The 19,689-nt window shown below is 31.8% G+C and overlaps 1 protein-coding gene across 1 annotated transcript in view; it reads left to right on the top strand.

Annotated features, from left to right (window-relative positions):
* Positions 1 to 1,381: 1,381 nt before the first annotated feature.
* Fas1 (fasciclin 1 Fas1 domain-containing) overlaps positions 1,382 to 19,689 on the top strand; it is a 75,183-nt gene continuing 56,875 nt past the window's right edge. The window contains exon 1 of the mRNA XM_089699741.1: positions 1,382 to 1,621. Within this exon, the coding sequence (XP_089555867.1) occupies positions 1,514 to 1,621 (108 nt within the window). The 5' untranslated portion in view covers positions 1,382 to 1,513. The remainder of the gene's footprint in view (positions 1,622 to 19,689) is intronic.

Raw genomic sequence — 19,689 nt, 5'->3', positions numbered from 1 at the left:
TCGAATTTTTACAATGAATTTTCATCAGTTTTAACAAACATTAATTATTTCGTTAATTTAATTATTTCATTAGTGGTTGATTAATGAATCAACCACTTATTTAAAAAGATCAAAGTAAACTTTAGCTAGTTATAATTATTTAGTAGTTTGAGGGTAGTCGTTTATCGTCGTTGCGCCGACATATACAATGCTAAACTCTCAGCTGATCAAATAAAACTAATTTATTAAAAGTTATCTTACTCGAAAAGTGTTCTTAGTATAAAAACACTACAACCGTTGATAGTAAACTTAATAATATATTTAAGTAGTGATTAATACTCTTGTAGGACTTGAAAAGAAGTGTTTACAATCGAAAGGTGTAGAGTGAATACAATAGGGAAGATTTTAAGATAACGAACAATACGATAATAGGCCATAGGTGTTCCCGTCATGTACTCGACCCGCTTTGAAAAGGGCAGGTATAAACTATGAAGTTATTCATCCCTCAACAGTATGTAAAAAATATGATCATTTATCTGTGATAAATATAGAGCTTAACTGTACAAACAAAAGTAAATCAAAAAGTATGTTTGTTATGTTAACATAACAGCTTTTTTTAATCAAATGTGTCTTATAAAAGTATTCAGCAAAAAGTAGACAGGTATGAATACGAATATGGCGAATACTTTGGCCATTTTCGGGGACGATCCCAAAAGATTTTATCGAATTAAGTTGTCCACAAAAAATCTCATATAATGCGACAAAGTCGTCAGCTAGTGCATAATATATTTCACTTTAGTGGATAAAAGAGGTCATAGGTTACGAACATAAAGTATGGTGTCCTAGCCTAGATAAAAGTCGTATCAGTTAAGTGGTTTGCTTGTAAACCATAAACAAAATTGATTGGATTGCTCCCATTCTGTGTATTATTAATCTGAAATGCATTGATGCATTTGTTATGTGTAGTTTGTGATTGATAGAGCGAATTATCAATGAAAGAGAAAAGTATGATAGAGTAAATACAATAATAAGGAATTATTGTAATTATAATTGAAGAATTATGTTACAGAAATAAAAGGAATAGGTACCTAGGTATATTATAAACATAATATTATCCTTGATAATGTATCTATTTGTTAACAAACAAATAAGTAAAATCTCAAATAATTTAGATTAAGAAAAAAAGCTCCAAAAAGGCAGCTTATGTTAAATGTTGTTTCTCTAACCACATACAGTATACGGTACTTTTGCTTTAATGTTGTCGATGTTCCATATTATTAAAAAAATCAAAAAATAATACGTTAGAGACGTTACATTTTGAATGGAGCATGGTCATGATTCGGTAGTGACCAGCGTGACCACAATGCGTGTGTGAGTGGGAAGGAGCATAATCTACGTCAGTCGTCATCGCGCCGCTGCCTCCGAACAAGCCGGCATTAACTGTCGTGCGCTCTCACAACGCGCGCCTTTCATACCTCCCGCAGATGAAACTCGCGAGTGTTCAGTGAATTTGTGAATCAGGATGCTATAAAAAATGGGTGGACGACACGTGTTATTGTTTGTTATGCTCGCATGCTCTGTGGCTGCCGAAAGGAAGCCGACCATCTCTGAGAAACTTAGCGAAGACGCAGATCTGTCGCAGGTACGAGTGAACTTTCGATAAATTAAATAGAACACTACGAACGTTTCTTTGTAAAGTTGCACGAACTTTTAAAGTTTGGTGTAACTCGCTAAAATGCCTGTCGGCTGATGCAGTGATATTGGGAAAAGTTTGTTAGACGTCATTCTAAGCGTCTGCATACTTTTAAAACTAGTTTTGGTTAGCGTTTATGTTATTATAAGCCTGCTTTTATCGCGCAATAAAAGTAGTAAACGTGTATACTGTATTTATATAAAATCAATTAAACTTTAAAAGGATTTTAGTAAAAGCTTACGATAGTTTAGATAGATAGAGTCCTTACAATAATTCGGAGAAAAAAATTACTAAATGAACAGATAGGCTAAAAATTTATTAAAAGTATCGTTAATAAGCTTTATATTACATTATTATACAAGAAGTGTATTTTTATACAAATAAAATAAATAATAGAGCCACTTATAGATGCCTTACACAGGCTCTCCTAACTTTTACAGTGTTACACCTACGATCGGGTATAATTTAAAAAATATACCAAAACCTTCCCGTATCAGTTTCAATTATACTTAACCAAAAGCCTTGATAGACATTGATTACATGTTCTGTAATCCCCTGCAGTGCATTTGCGGTAAAAATACAGCCTGCCCTTGCGGCTCTAATAAGATTACTTTAATACTTATCCTGTTAGGAGGCGCTAGTGGCTGATGTTACGTATGACTCACATAGGAACAGCCGTCTATGCTAATGGGTACATTCCTACGCGCTTTGACCTGTTATCAACCTTTCTTTCAACTAATACTTTAGAACAGTGACGGATGTTCTAATTCAAATAGTTTAGGATCAACAATTATCGCGTACTTGCATGTAGTCTGAAGTATTTTTGAGACCGTCGCACCATTTCTCTGCACTAATGATTATTCTTGAGTTTTATATATTAATTTCCTTTTTCCATAGTTTCACAGGAGAAAAATACGTCATTAAACGAACACCAAATTGCTGGAGCATTGCATTGTATGCCAGCGAAATTTTGGGTCAGAATTATTCGGTTGGTTTGGTTTAGGTTATCCCTGTTCTGCTCTACGGTTTTGTATGAAATAATAGCTGCATGTACCTACTCGCCAAGAACTATTAAACACAATGACAGACATTACACGAGGAGGTAATCGTCAGAAAAGACAATTGGATGAATATTACTTCCATTGATGAGATATGATACGAACGAAGGTGTCAGATATCTTGCATCTGGTCATTCATCAATTTCTGTTATTCATTGCAATACGCGTGATGAATACGGAAGAAAATTAATAAATAATGCGATAATAGTCTAGGTATAGGAAATGTATCGTCACAATATTGGATATTTACAGTCTGTGCAAGGTAATATGATAAAGTTACCTTTGTGTTTCAAATGTAAACTGAAATGGTTTTATTACAAAATTAACATAATTTTCAGGACACGCTTTAACGAATTCCTTGAATATAATAATAGAGTGGATGTCTGAATAAGGGTCATTTATTTCCTTGATGGATTTTCCTTACAATTTATGATAACCTAATCATGCCCTGAATCGGATTCAATTCAAAACAATTTCATGAAAAGCAAGGAACACCTGAGACATAAATTAGTAGTATCCTCGAGTGCTGGTCTTTGTTTATACAATTTTAATTCAACCTCAGATTAACTTACTGCGGTCTACTAGATCAGGTCCTTTAAAGACCACATTGGTGGTCGACCTAGACCTTTTTATAGTGGTAATATCTGAAACATAAGAGGTTAATGCAAATGATCAACCATTCATTACGTATGTTGTCGTAAAATACTCTAAGAATTATGAAGTATTTGCAAAATCTACGCTCTATTGTGGCTCTATGCAGATCTTTGGTAGTAATGAGTTGGCATCGCATCAGAAAAGTGTCACATAAAGATCAGGGCTTCACTCGTGAGTCGTGGGTGCAGTGCACCAGAATTTTAAAAGTGAACGATTGAGCTTTTTATCTCTATCATCATAAAATTTGACATATGCAATTCAGTAGTAAATTATTACCTTTTACATAATATGATATAGTAGGTAGGTACATTTTGCTGTAGTGCAATACCGTATACCTACACATGTTTTGTAATTATTCGCATCGTTGCACGATGAGTTAAAAGTGTATCATACGTGAGTGTTTCCCCTTCGCGAACACTTCAAATTAAACCCTACCTTGCACTCACAAAAACAACGCTCGTTACAAAATGGAAACCGTCAAAATATTGTATCAGCGAGCTTCTTTCGGGTTAAAAAGAAATAATAAAAAGTTAAAAAGGGTTGAAAATGTTTTTTGGCTTACGCTCTACAAATTCTTAACTCAGATTTCTAGTGTATTGTGGTAGCTCACGATTCTTTGTTATAAAAGGTACTTGGATGTTGAATAGTTACAACAATGTTGATATAAAATATTGAGCAACATAATAAAATATTTTATTAGTAGTGATTCCTAATATTATAATTAAATTTTCCTAGAAAACTTCTTGTTAGTCTATAATATTACAGTACAGAAATATCCAGAAGAAAATAATGAATATTATAGATAACTAAACTGCCGATTAATATTCAATCGTGGAGGAACAGCTGCACTAGGTATTTAGAATGACTAGAATTGCCATCTTGAATAAAATCTGATTTCAACTTCTGCAAGTAATGATGCTTTAAAGTAGCGATAAAAATTGCAATCGGATAAGAAAATGTTTGTACTCTACATATAACTCTACCTTACTGGTAAATTATTAAACGATAAGAATACAGATATAAAAAAATCCTACCTAACATAGGTAAGATTTTTTGGAATAATTAATTTTGATAATCTTCTTTTGAATTACTATATGTAAACATCATTTTAAAAAATTAAAATATATTATTTTCTGGTGGTAATACGGATTAATTGAGTAACGGTGAGATTGTCTCAGTTATTAAAATGACATGGACGAAATTGCTGGCTCATTTTTTGTTTTTGAAAGCTTGTTAAATATTCGGAAAAGACTGGTACGGTACTCAGACCGTGAAGGCGTATCAAACGGACAAAATTGCGGATTAACTCTCACATTTATCCTATCCCATATTACTTTAAATATAGAAGGTCTCAATGTTGGGATTAATGTTTGCAAATTTTTCACTGAAGTTAGGTTTTTTATTTTTTTTCATAAAATTATACGAACTATTATCATGACGACTTCATTTCTTTATCATTCTCATTGCCTTTAATTTGACAAATACTCTATGTGCCTAATTATAATATTCTTCCAGATCGTTTCAACGTTTCATGATTAAAATACATATAGCCAGAGTAACTTCCTATGTACCTATTAAGTATAATGTAATTACGTAAGTACTCAAAAGTTTAGGTAAATTTACACATGCGTCCGACACCTCCTTCCGTCTTGTCACCAAGGTCACTTGGTATACTCCTCCCCTATACGTGTGATATGAATATTAAATTATTAATTAAAAAATGTATTCGAGCTTTGTATGATATTTTTTTGGTGTTTATTAGTAACAGAAATCAATAGCATTTCTGTGAGTATAAGTTTTCAAAAATTGTGTTTTTTCCGGGGAAGAAGAACTATGTAAGCGTAAAAAAGACGGTGATTTACATAATGTATTTTTTTTAAGGAAATAGCGTTATAGAACGAACGTTAAAAAAAAGACAATTCTTTTCATGTATGTCCTTGTTTCGGTGTTAAGAACAATAATAATATATATTTACGCATGTATTATTTGCACACTAAGTTCCTTGCGGCTAATTGAGCTGTCTCAAACGGTCGCATCCGCTTTGCTAAGGACTTTATACCAAGTTAAATTATGAGCGGCTCCTGCCCACGGTATCTGGTGAAATATGGTGTTTCTCACTTATGTTTATTGGAGAAGATTTAAAAAGGTTAAAAAATCACATATTGGGATATTTAAAATAATTTGTTAATGTTAGTAGATAATGTTTTTGGTTAAGTTTCAAAAAATTTGATAGCTTTGCATTATAAGTAGTAAAAAAAGTAGAACTAAAAATACCTATAACTTATAGGTACGTACATACCTAATATACCGTATTCCTGATTTTTGAAAGCCTTCACGTTGTACTAATAACAACACCTTAATATCATTATCATTCATTTTTATAAGTATTAGTACCTTAATTGTAAAATGAATATTCAATTCTGGAAGGCAATCCTATCACGTTACCGTTTCCACAAATTTATTAGTATGGACAACGGCTCCCTTCATCAATAACGGACGCTTTAATTTAATTTCAACTCAAGTTGTATGACTTATTGTTTCAAACTTGGACGTTTAAATAATGCTCGATTTATTTAAAAATCGCGTTATCTTCACAAATTCGGTCTAATTAAAAGAACATAACGGTTGAAAAATTTTTGTTTAATGAAAATTGTTTCGTGAATTCGTCGTGGTATTCGCAATTAAATTGTGATCCAGCGTGACGTATTGTGTTTTAAATTCCCAAAAATTTAATAACTCTTCTCGAAGAGATTTCGAGCTTGAATTTCCTCAGTAATCTAAATTAAATTACGGTCTTTATACCGTATGACCGTGCAGTTTATGGTTAGTTATTATTTTCGCATGAAATAATTTTAAAATCGTATATTCTAAATTAACTCTAAGATTATTAAAAAAAAATATTTGTAACTATTAATGATTGAATTACTTTGTTTCCTTTTTCCGTGATCACTTGAAAGGGACAAAGGATATTTATTACCTAAGTTGATCAGTATTTATTTGGTATTTATATAATGTCGGTTGAGGTTCCAAAATGTTGCCACACGCTTTGTAAAAGCTTAGTAAATGCTCTCGTTCTTACATTAAAGCAACAAGTTTGAGTTTGAGTAACCAATGAACATGTTCGATATCATCATGCAAGAGTCAATAATATCATAAATCTTTTATTTATCAACCCGTTCTCGTTAAGCGTCCCTTAGAAGCAATATAAGCTTCATTTCCTTAAGACATTTTACCAGAAAGATCAAACGCACTTTTTTACGAGTGAGTATCGTTTGTCTAATAAGCTACATAATATACAGGAATGATACATGTGTATACTTTACATCCTCTAGTTAAAAGGTTAAAAGGTTCTAAATTGTCTCTACTAGCTTCGCCTTAAAGCTTTGCACCCACCTTCCAATCACCCTGTATATTGTATGAAGTGTCACTTTATTTTGCTTTATCTTCGTTTGCCAAGTGTTTCATCTGAACAGTTAATTAATGCTACCATAAACAACATAAAACAAAATCGGGTTAACTGTCTTAATTATAATTTGTGACAGCTCGGACAGATTTTTATGGATTGTATGTTTATGGGATTAATCTCTGCCATGCAAAATTATGAAACTATTAAAATAGCGCAAATAATGACATAATATGCATTTGTAAGTATACGTACCGTCTTCGTCATTAGGAAACTCCGGTCTTCACCATTTAGTTGCACCCGAAAAAGCAATTTAAACACTACAGACTTTGAATACCAAATCTTCCTAAACGTGCCTAATTTCATTGGAGGTGTGAAAAAACATCCTGTCACCGTTTCCTGCGTTTCTGGGAGACAAATAACAATAGGTGTGGAATTTAATATAGGCATCTGGATGCGGGCGCTGTTCCGTATCAAGTTAGTGGATTTAGTATTCCGCCCGTGAATCATCGCTTCAGACGATCGTAAAATATAGACTAACGTATTTTTAAAGTTTGAAATTGTCATTGCAAAGGCGTGCCGAGGACGCGTTACTTGTATTCAAAAAGGGACGTTGGAATTTATTGCATGTTTAAAATCGATATATCAAATCAAGTTTTAATGGCTAGTTGTATAAACTAAAGACATTTAATACATTCAACAATTCATCGATACTCTAGCAAAATTTTTTACGTTCAATTTACTTTATACAAGATATTCTGTAGGACTTGATATTGATACAGGGTTTTGAATTATAAAATTACTAGAGGTCCACCCCGGCTTCGCCCGTGGTACATATTTCGCAATAAAAGGTAGCCTATGTCCTTTCTTGGGTATCAAAATATCTCCATACCAAATTTCATGCAAATTGGTTCAGTAGTTTAGGCGTGATACAGACAGACAGACAGAGTTACTTTCGCATTTATAATATTAGTATGGATGTATTTAATTTATACGCACAAATTCAAATGATAATTGGTTATAACGGGTAAAATGAGAAGTTACTCATTGCCGCTTTGAATACATTAATACAAAAGTTTTGTTGGAAGGATTCTGTTTCGAGGTAGCAGTAGTTTTCACAGGATACTTTTGTATTCGTTGACACCTTACAAAGCCTCGTCTGAAACTGAAACTTAGGAAATAATTTAAGAAGTTAAATGTAACAAAAATTTGAATGTCATTTTTATTATACTAGCTGTGGCCTACGGTTTTACCCGCATTGCTTTGCTCATGTTTTGTTAGCTGGCTATCTAACCCCGAAAGAAGTTTTCAAATCGGACCAGTAGTTCCTGAGATTAGCGCGTTCAAACAAACAAACAAACTCTTCAGCTTTATAATATTAGTAACTATAGATTATATAAACTTTGAGTGTCTCGCACCCTTAACACGTACATAAGTTGAATACCTGCTCTCCTGGAATTATATATGTATTTATTTTGTATGTAGTATACCTACATACTTTTGGATTAATTTAGTCACAGCTTTTAAGTAAGCTCTTGACACTATTTCCTCTTGGGCTCAACACGCAGCATTTTACACTTCAAAATAAATATATCATAAATTATTACATTTTATAAGCGTAAACACATTTATTAATTATAAATTTTATTACTTCATAACAAGCTATGAAAAGATTCTCATTCTAGATTCATTCGTATTGAAATATGATTTGATGTCAACATTTATGATAACGTATGTAGATGAAACATATACTTTATTATTCTGTCTTAGCTAATATTATATTCTATTTGAAGTAGTTGTTAGGTACGTACGTAATTTTATGTATTTCAAAATCTATTCTTTCAATTGAAGGAGAAAAAGAAAAACAACAAAGGCAGTATATAATCTAAGAAAATATTAACGGCAGTATATAATCTAAGAAACTGATCATACACAAAACTCCTTTGTTCGCCGAAATCCCTGTTTGATTTGTGTTTTAGTTAATCACGATTTAAGAAAAAATTATTTTGAAACAATGAGACCTTGACGGTAATGAAATGTCTCCTTAATATTAAGGCTTTGTCAAGTTGAAATGTGATTAAAAATGTAGGTATATAGACTACATTAATTTAAGTGGGACTCGCTCGAACTAAATCAGTTAAATTATAGTATCACATTAAGTAGATACTATTGTAATAATGTATTGACCACATTTACTGAAGGTACGTACTACGTACCTAATATTTTATTACCATTCAATCGTATTACGATCACATGTTAAATGAGCTTTCGATTTATAACTCTATTGATGCTTTTGATGAACTTGAAACGCAGCTGCTTGCATTACCTGTCTATTTTATTAAAGATAATAATAGTTCTGTATTAATTACAAAAATATCTTTTGATATCACTTTTTTCCATCAGGCGCAGAATACCTACCTATCATTAAGAAAACTTACCGGTACAAGGAACATTCGTAACTATATTTCATTAAAGTTGTGAGTTAATTTATATCCATTGAAATAAGCTGGGTATGCTTGTTGACATTGTACTGAAAATTTTCAACAATTTATATAAATTTATTAATTTATTCGACGTGTATTGATACAAAGATTAATATCCACATATTGTGTTCGAAATTAATATAAAGAATGAAAAGAAAACTCATTTATTCAACAAATACCTACAGCTAGTGAACCTATATTGCTATGATCAATCCCGTTTATTCCTATAATGCCCTTTATTATATACAATATTCTTTATTGGACGGTTATTCAAAAGCGACAAAAGGAATGGTAAGGCCAGTCTGGATAAACTTCAGCCAAATAACTTCTTTGATTTATTGTTGATTGAGCAATATAAATACATTTTCACCGTTACAAATAGTTTTGTTTAAATAGTAGTTTGTTCTTTGCATTCAAATGGAACGAATGTATTGTACGTTGCACGTTGAAATATATAAGTGTGGAATCAGAAAAGTTGGCGTACGTCGAAATAGTGACGGGCTGTATATTGATGAATGACGCGTGTTTTCGTGAACGTGACAGAATGGTGGATTTTCTCTATTGTCTCTGGTAGATGGAGCATCCGTCGCTTATCGTGTTACCCCGCGGGTTTTATATGGCTGCTCACCTTCGTAGTTCGTACCACAAAACCTCAGCGTCATTCATGTTTTTCCACTGAAGGCAAATTGCTCATGTAAAGTTTGTATACTGTTTTTTTATTTATTAAATAATGATGAGAATGAGTGAAGAATTTAAAACTTAAGGTTTTTTACAATCTAAAGAAAGTTAGACAGTTTTACTGGAATCTGGAAGTTGCAAACATTTTAAAAATATAGAAAGTAGAAACATATATACATGTGGAGGTAACCCAGTCCATCTGTACGTAACAAAGAATTGTTACGCTTTTGATAATTTATATACGAATAAATGATACCATGGAAACAAATGTAGGCTTTTGTCATGAAAATAAAACTTGAAAAGGGTAAATTTGATGGAAATATATGTGAAGTTCAAAAGTGAAATCACTGAGGGGTTTCGTCGTATACGTACATTGTTATTAACTACATACATAAGCAGTATTAATATAAATAGACATCATTACAACACAAATTAAATCATGTTCAAAAACAACACTTAATCATGTTCCTTAGGGAAGCTTTTTGTAAACTTTTAAAGTACATACAAGTACGGACCATTAGACCCGTCATCGTATTTAATTTATTGCCGTGGCCCTCATCCCCATCAACCATGTTATATGAGCCGTGTTCATATGTATACCCTAATAAGACACTGAATTGGTTTTATTGAATAACAAATTCTTATAGATTGAATCCACTTAAGATTTCTTCGTTGAGAAGGTTCATTTGGGGTAATAGTAATATGCTTTGCTATTGAGTATAAGACTTGAGATTATTACGTCTTCCATGTTTATGAATTAATAGTATAGATGTCACCTCTTCTTGTCTGTTTAATGGATCATTCTTATTACCACGCAACGAGTTTAGCTTTCCATTCATCATAAAGATACATTTCTCAGAAGGATTATATGTAAACTGTCTTATTAAAATGTCGTATGTGTAAAAATACGGAGCCAAGTGTTATAAAAACTGGATTGCTTCTTCTTCTTCAATTGCTTATGGAAGCTTATTGTATCCGGTCCGCGCTCTTCACTAGCGGTCCGCCCCGGCTTCATCTATGTTTTGCTCTCCATAAGAACCATTCTCGTACTTCAAGGAATATTATAAAAAATGTATTAATGATATCGGTTCAGCCGTTCTGGTGTTTTGCGCTTACCAACACAATTTGGCGATTCATTTTTATATTATATATTAAAGAAAACAAGAGGCAATTGTGAACTGGTGCTTGTATATGAATATTATGGTAATTTGGTGAAGTTCACCGCAGGCTTCCGAGTTCCTTTTCCTTTCGATGTAAATAGCCGGACCGATTAGAGAATTTGCAATGTAAATGAATTGGTAGCAAGCTCCTTTATGCTCTTTAAGTTTATTTAGCCAGTCGTTTGATGGATACATTGACTTTCAATATTGCGTGAAACTGGCATGCTTAGGTTTGCATTAGAACCCTTTGAATTTTGAAATATAATGTCGCTTTGTAAAGTATAGAGCAACTTATGTACATAGTAATATTATATTCTATTGTTCAACTGTTTGTTCATTATAAAGTAAAGAAAGGCTGTAAAGAAAGTTTAGCTTAGTTTAATATTATTCACCAAAGGTTTAGTCAATCTATGCATATTCCACTTTATATCGATTCTACATTATATATCTATGTATAATATGAACAACTAGACAACAAAATGAGCATTATTTTTCAATCCAGTACAATCAGGATGATTGGATTCTGCGTATATTATGAGGGGATTATCACTCGAAACGTGAAATGAACAATCAGGAAATTACAATAAACAACCAAACTTGCTGTGATAAATTGATTAGGTACGCTATGGAAATGACGGCTATTCGAGGTTTACTATTAATTATTAGGTACACAATTAGGTAAACATATTATATATACAATAACATATAGTATAGGTATAGGTCTCTACCGTCTTTGTATTGTTAGGTGGTTGACATGTTCAATTACACATGGTTCAATCGAGGGTTCACGTTCTGACAAAAGCCGCAATATTAGCATAGATATATTTGTAACGAAATAACCTAAGCAGCTTGCAGTCTGATGTTATAATACCCTGTGCGTCGAAGAGCACTTAAAGCTGTCGGTCCTCAGTGTTACATCTTCCGTCCCTTCGGACTATGGAAGTGATGGAATAGTGCTTATGTATTTGCATTTACAAGTGCACTATAATATCTTCTAGCCCTTAGCTCGTCTCCATGGAGTTTGGTGATTGTCGTCAAATTAACTCAACTTAAAAAAAAATATAAAATCTATCAAATCTGTTGCTCATATAAGTAAACTAAAAAAATATCATATTATGTATTTATTGAAAAATGTTCAAAACTACCTATATACAGACAGAGAGATTAGATCAGAATAAAAATGAATGAATAATAGAACTCGTCGAACTCGGTAATCCTGCATTTGTTTAAAGCATGGGATTTAGTCCAGTACAAAAGGTTCATACTATGCAAGTGTTGAAGAAATTATTTTTACTTTTTTATAACGCTTGGCATAGATGTGGCTTATATTCGTCTAACAAGTAGCAGTAGGTATAGGTACTAAATTTCACCGAAACAGAAATAATTTAAACTGATCTTAGACTGTTAATTTAGATTGATTAAAATCCAATTAATACAAAACCTTGCTTTGTTTACGTCTGTATTAAACATAATTATAGAGAACTGCTATTGAAAATAATAAACCGACATTGTTAAGGGAAATCCGACAAAGTTGAAGCAAGTAATGAAGTTTGAAGACGTCTCTAAGATGCAAGTTTGTTCGTTCATTATGTTTAAAGATGGAAATTCATGTCTAAGTTGGTCAGTGTCACAAATGGGGACGTGAAGTAATAGAAACATAGTCGAATGCAGACGTTAGTTAGTTGTTTCGGAATTTAGTTAGCGCTTTGGTTCGAATGAAGTGACTCTTGGAAATGTCCCAGTGTATATTAATTATCGTTTGGGATTTGATTCAATAATATTAGTAGAGATGGATAGATTTAATTGAACAAAGATTTGATATTGCAAATAAGATATGGCTTTGACTCTATTTAAAGTTCTTTGCTCTCATGTTAAATTACCTATTTAATTAGATAATAACGTATTTATGGGAAGGCATTTTTTACATTATTATACAGATACCTGACAATCTTCATTTAAAAGGTATTAGGTACACATTCAGAATACCGTCGAAACAGTTACCAAGGGATTAACTTTTAGAATATTTTTCAAGTTATTTCTTTAACAATGAATTTCGTCATAAAAATAAACTTATTTTTATATTGTATAAATCATAACCTTGTTTGTAGTTCGATACGTATTTTAATAAGATAGGTAGAAAAGACCTGTACCTAGTACCTGTAGGTACTGCCAAATCCCACTTATCAGTTCTAAGTGCCAATTATTATCATAGTTACTTTGCATAAATATTTTGATAGTAGAGCCAGATTTTATTTCACTGATATCTGCCCTTAATATACCACGTTTGATAGTGCAGTTACTAAATATGATCTAAACTAACTATCTTATATTTAATAAATATAAACATGTTTATGGAATGACTGGCTAGGTACGATAAAATTACGTTATATGAATTTAATATAATCGTTTATTACAATAAATGGACATTCGTACTTCTTTAAACTGTTTTAAGCTAATGAAGATTCATATGAAATTGAGTTAAAAGTCGATCAATATCTATTTAATAACTGAGACGCTGTTCTGACTGCCCATTTTTTTTCTTTTCATAAGAATCTCCCTTGTGCCTTAACAAAAACGTTAAGAAATAGCCGAATTGTTGAAGCCGATATTAGGCGCATTTCAGCTTAGCAACATTTGGCGATTCATTTTTATTTATATTACTAACCAAAATTAAATCTAACCATAAATTAATACATAGGTTATATTGTACTAATGGCCGTGGTTTACTCAACTTCTCAAGTGGTTAATAGGAGACTGATACCTCAGATTAGCCTCGGTGAATCATCAACTCAAATATCATGTAATTATAAAACATACTGTGGAATATACATTTAGATAATTATTAATATTTCCGAATTACTAAAAATATAAAATAATGCATAAATATAGTGTGATTGGCTAATGGATGAGGTTATAGTGATTAGCCAATGTTAATAAAATTAATTCAATACTAAATTGTTAAATCAGTATTCTGTCTCTTTGAATTCGAAAATATTTTATGCTATGTTCAATGATCCAACTTAAATAATATAGTTACAAAATTATAGATTTAAATATTGTGGCTCTATTTTATATCATCCTCTTTTTTCATATCTAGTAACCTATATGAAACATAAGTAGAATACATTTGTAAGCTTGTAGGGTCAGGCAGGGGTTACATGTAGCACATCTTTTCACCATTATATTTAATATCAACGTAAAAGGGGCGAGCCTATTACTGTAATCCGGACACAATTCCTATCTCCGGGCCTAAGAAATATCATATGAAATATATTACATATAACAGAATGTTCACCTTTGCACCAAATCAGGAAACCAGGCCCTACAATCACTGGTAGTAATATATATATGAAAATTATAAGTTTTAACGTAAGTTTTCCAGATAGCCCAAACATGCCTTTATGGAACTTAAAATTAAAAATTCGAAAGACATAACTCATATAATCATAATATGAATGAGTGTCATAAATATAAATGTTCTTTGGGGTTCGAAACTTCGTCCATTAGAAGCTGGTATAATATACTAGAGCACGACGCGAGGATGTCACAGCCATAATTAATGATCCTACAAGTGAATAAACTCATTTTGAAGGGAGAGCAGAGATATTTCAAGTATAGGGAACATCGCGCCTAAACAAACTTTGGAGAGGACTCGCGGCATCTTGCATAACCACTAAACGTAAAATCGTATGAATGGAAGAGCTAGAAAATAAATCTGCCATGAGAAATATAATATCTGTAACTTCGGACTTCAACATGCTCAGTTTCAATTAAAATAATTCAAAGAACAGTTCAAGTTAAAGACTCGAAAGCGTTTCATATATTTTGATAAAAAAAACTCGGTAAATATCAAACAATTTCTCTCCCAACTTTCCAACATTAATGCTGTTATAATGACGCCTTCGTGATTTTATGTTGTTTAAACTCAAAATGTTTTGTTATTTATAAATATTCCCATACTGTGTATAAATTACTTTTATTCGCGAAACTCACACACGCAGAGCAAACGTATTATTTGTATATAAAGTACCTAGTTAAACTTTGTTGCTAGTTTGATTCTACTCGTACGAATAGCTGTTTTTGTAACTTTCCATCACAGTAACAACTTTGATAAAGTCATTACAGTTTGATGTAGGTAGCTCTTATGGTCGTTTCGTTTAGCACATGTCTGTGCTGTTTATAATAATTTAAGGGGCGCTTCTCTAAATTGAGTGAGGTAACGCTCAGCTATCCACCAAGTCACCTCGTGCCTGAATAAACCCGAAGCTCTTAATAACTTCGCATAATTAAGTCTCATCTCGGTCGGCTTTACAGTGGAAGGTCAGATGTTAATAAAAAATGCCTCATTTTACCATAGTGAATAATACTTACTCTCGGCTGCTATTATAACGAAGCCTATATTTTAAAAATGTATATGTCTCTTGACATCAGTATTCCGTGACTGCTATACGTTATGTTCCTGGACATTAGTATCTTCGAATTTATCATATCCAAACATACTATATCCATTTGTTTTTGTAGGAATGGACAATAGCACGATTTTCATGACAGATTCTTGTTGATATAATATAAAATAATTTAGTTGAAATCTATCAAAAAAATAATTATAATAAAACAGAATCATTAATCTGGTATTCTTATTGCTCTGGAAAAGACTGGAAAAGACTTTTATATTTTCCCAGAGCTGGCTACCCTAAACCTATACATACCTTTTTAGTAAAATTTCTTACTTAATGATTCGTGTTTTAAAAAAATCCCGTCCTCATATTTTACCCGTAATTTATAACAAATCCACTCCCCATTCAGAAATTGTATACAAATGTTGCACCGTAAATCACTCAGCTATCCGTTTTAACTTTCGGCCAACCATGATTTGATGCCATTAAATATAACACAAACATTGTTATCATCGCAATTGAAAGTAAGCAGGGAAGCGTAATTCGGCTTTAGTACGTGGCCTTATTTGTCGCTGTTAAAATGCCTGCCCTACGGCTATAGCGTATATTTTTTGTCGTGTTTGGGATGTAAATATAACGTATGTTTTGCAACTAGCAATTGTGTAGATGTACCCCAGGCACGAAACTTGTAACAATAGATGGGATCCTTTTGTGTCGGATCATGCGGGTCTGATCAATATTATATGAAAATATTATGTATGACTTATATTATGCAAGTTTTGACTTTAATTTCTACAAAAGCTTAGTGTAGAAATGGGATACAGTTAAGTTAGAGAATTAGCTTTACGACAAAATCTTTTAAAGTACACATACTTTACAAGATTTTGTGGTGTTTGTTTTAGTAAGTAGCTATCAACTATCCCATAAAAGAAAATGTTTCATTAATTCAACATATACAATCCTATATTAATATTTAACCTTTTTTAAACCTACATCAGTATGTATAACGAGTTAAAATCTGACTACGAAATTTATTTAAACCAATTTTGTGTTTAAGTGCGATCTTGGTGCTCAACTCGGTAATTTAGAAGTTAAAGGGATGATGTTAAACTTTTTACGGTTTTAATATGCATATCGTATCCTATTTCATTTAAATATCATAATAATTTACCAGCAACGCCATCATTAGAGTCGGTAGGTAGGTACTTTAAGGAACCTACCTATACATAGATAATATAGAGGAAAATTATCATTACCTAGATGATTTAATAAGACAGGGATATAAAAAACAAATATCACAAAAGAAGATAGATATATGTATACCTATCTGTGAAGTTATAATATGAAAACTGCTATTACTACTTATTTTTCCCATTTTTATATTTTCAGGTCGGTAACACATTTCGCGAAAAATTCCATAAAATCCAAAACATAAACATTAAACATACGGAGTCGCGGCTTAGACCCCTGTCCTTGAAATCTTTGAAGATCCGACGTCGGGTGATCATTGATGTCAAATTGTGTGCCACCCTCGCTAACTACGCCACTTTTCTCTTCAATTTCAGATAGAAAATTATACCTAAATTATGCGTCATTTTCTTCTATACATCTGTTTTTATCGACGTTCCCAAAACGACGGGAGGTTACAATTACTAGCGCATGTTTATTTTAAAAGTTTTCATTGAAAGTAAAAACTAAATCGATAATAGGACTACTAGAAACCTGGACAGAACATTATGAGAGTAATTTCATATGGGAAGACTGAAAAATATATCCATCTTGGAAGGTTCTGTGTCTAGCAAAATTATAAACGTGCCACGTGCGTCTCTTAATTGCACTTTGCGAATGCTCTGTATACAAAATTGAATTCATTTATATTTGTTTGTGAGCGCACCAAAATGTACATACTAATTTGTCAGAGATAGCGTTCATTTTACTGGAAAATTTATCATTTTTACCTTATAACCATTATACAGTAGATACGAATATAATGTAACATATAATCGTAAGCCTTTTATATCTCGCATGTGTATTAAAAGTACAAATATTTACCATAAAAATACAGAAACAAGTTTATTTTATTTGCTAAATGTAATACCAATCTTTCAAAACTAACGTTTGGATTGTATTCATCATAATATTTGGCAATTTATTAATCTGGTGTGTATTTCGCAGTCGTTATTTTAGTTTCGTAATTCCAAATATTTAATTTTCCATGTTCCAATTATTAAGGCCTTGAGGTCCTGTGTATATTGCATTTCCCTCGCTCATGAAACCAATACGTTTACGTAACATTACTTACATTAGGTACTACTCCGATATCGTTACTTTCTGCATTGGCATTTACAAGTGCAATCGAATAATTCTGAATTGCTCATACTAGAACATTCTGAGTTCTAAATGGGGAATAACATTACGAATGCGGAGTTTTATATTGGAAGTGGGTAAATGAAGGAAGCCTGTAAAGGGAGTGTTCCGGTTTCGCAGCTCGCGATAATATGGCTTCCGTTACGCTAGTGTTTCCAACTTATGGACACGACCTTACTATGTGGTAATCTGTGTATTCTGGTTTAACTTCAGTCGGTTGTATGTACGTGATACTGAGAACTTTAGCTGCGAAGTAAATCAACAACCCTCTGCTAATTGTTTGCTTGGAAATAGGGTTCAATGGTTTCTATATCCGTACACTGCAAAATGGACGACTTATGTAAAAGAAAACTTTATACTGTGAGGTGCGTTTGTTATTTTTAAACATTATCTTCATTACATTCGTAAATATATGTAGAGCAATAATTATTATATGTAGGAAAGTCAACTGACATTGGCTTTTATCACACAAAATATATTTTAATTCTTATAGAAAGTATACAAAAAACAATAAACGAATACTAACATTTTTCTGTACCTAGTACAAATTCAAAATAATTAATTTGTGTAAATGTAATGTCCTGAAATCATGAATCACATGACGCTGATTTAAATTGCAAATGTTATGATATTGCAACTACGTGCATTTGTCGAAACCATAAACTACATTGTACCTTGTTCCAAGTAATGTGATTAGCTTTCGATTGTAATAAGCATTATATTATATGATTTATTTTATCTATCGTTTTTTTTCATCTTATGTTAGTTTTAATTCAGTTAGTATTAAAGATCTATGAGAAAGTTTTCCAGCCCAATTGCTTTTATAAAGCAAAACCAATTTCATTTGGCTTCAGTTTTATCGATGAAAAATATTTTAAGATTTTTTATTTATATTACGATATTATCTTAGCATAATTATTATCGCCTATGGGTATTCTACTTTGAACATAAACATTTTCACAGGGAAAAGTTAATTAACATATAATGTAAACTTTGCTCGTTGGAATGTTTGGAGAAAGCATAATAGATAGATAAACTTTAACAATATCATATTATATACTTACTTAGTTATATTTATAGATTTGGATATGGTATACAAATATTTGATAATATGTTGTTTGCAGTAAAAGTGGTTGGCAACAGCTCGATTTGATACATTTAATAATTAATTTCTTAATTTGTCAATAATTGTGATTAAGATTCTAAGTTTTCAACCCAGATAGGAGTTCAATAACAAGTCGAAATAGTACATGATTAACAATAACTTTCATGGAAGAGCTATTTAATGATGTTTAACAACATCTCATTTAAAGACATTTGCCAATTATAATAATCTGTTACTGCCTTTCAAACAGAAGCAAATATAATAAATCATATTAAAAACATAAGAACTGTTATTAAGATGAAACAGCCTAATATAATTTAAACATAATGATATTAACAGAAAAACTGTTATTAATAAATACACAATGCTTCGCTTGTGGATCACATATTAAATGCACGCAAGCGCATCTTATGAAACCATCGGCGGATCAAAGAGGTATTAAGACAACGTGGTGGTCTGATATCAATACCAAGGAGTATAAATATTAATTCGATAACGAACAATACCTCCTTTATTTGTAAAATTTATAAATAACTTATTGTAGTAAATCTATTAATATTTAGCGAAAGCTGGTGTTAATTGGAAACTTTTCCAGACGCTAGATTTTCATATTATAATAATTTATACACAATTTTCATTATTGGCAGGTAGTATAAGCCTTCTGAATAATTTGATACTTATTATTATTTGAACAGTTTGATACTAATAATGA

This window comes from Colias philodice, chromosome 10 (genome assembly GCF_061535455.1).
Source record: "Colias philodice isolate Cphi_HAF_F1 chromosome 10, ilColPhil1 Martin Lab GWU primary, whole genome shotgun sequence".
NCBI lineage: Eukaryota > Metazoa > Arthropoda > Insecta > Lepidoptera > Pieridae > Colias > Colias philodice.
This window is presented reverse-complemented; position numbering and strand designations above follow the sequence as displayed.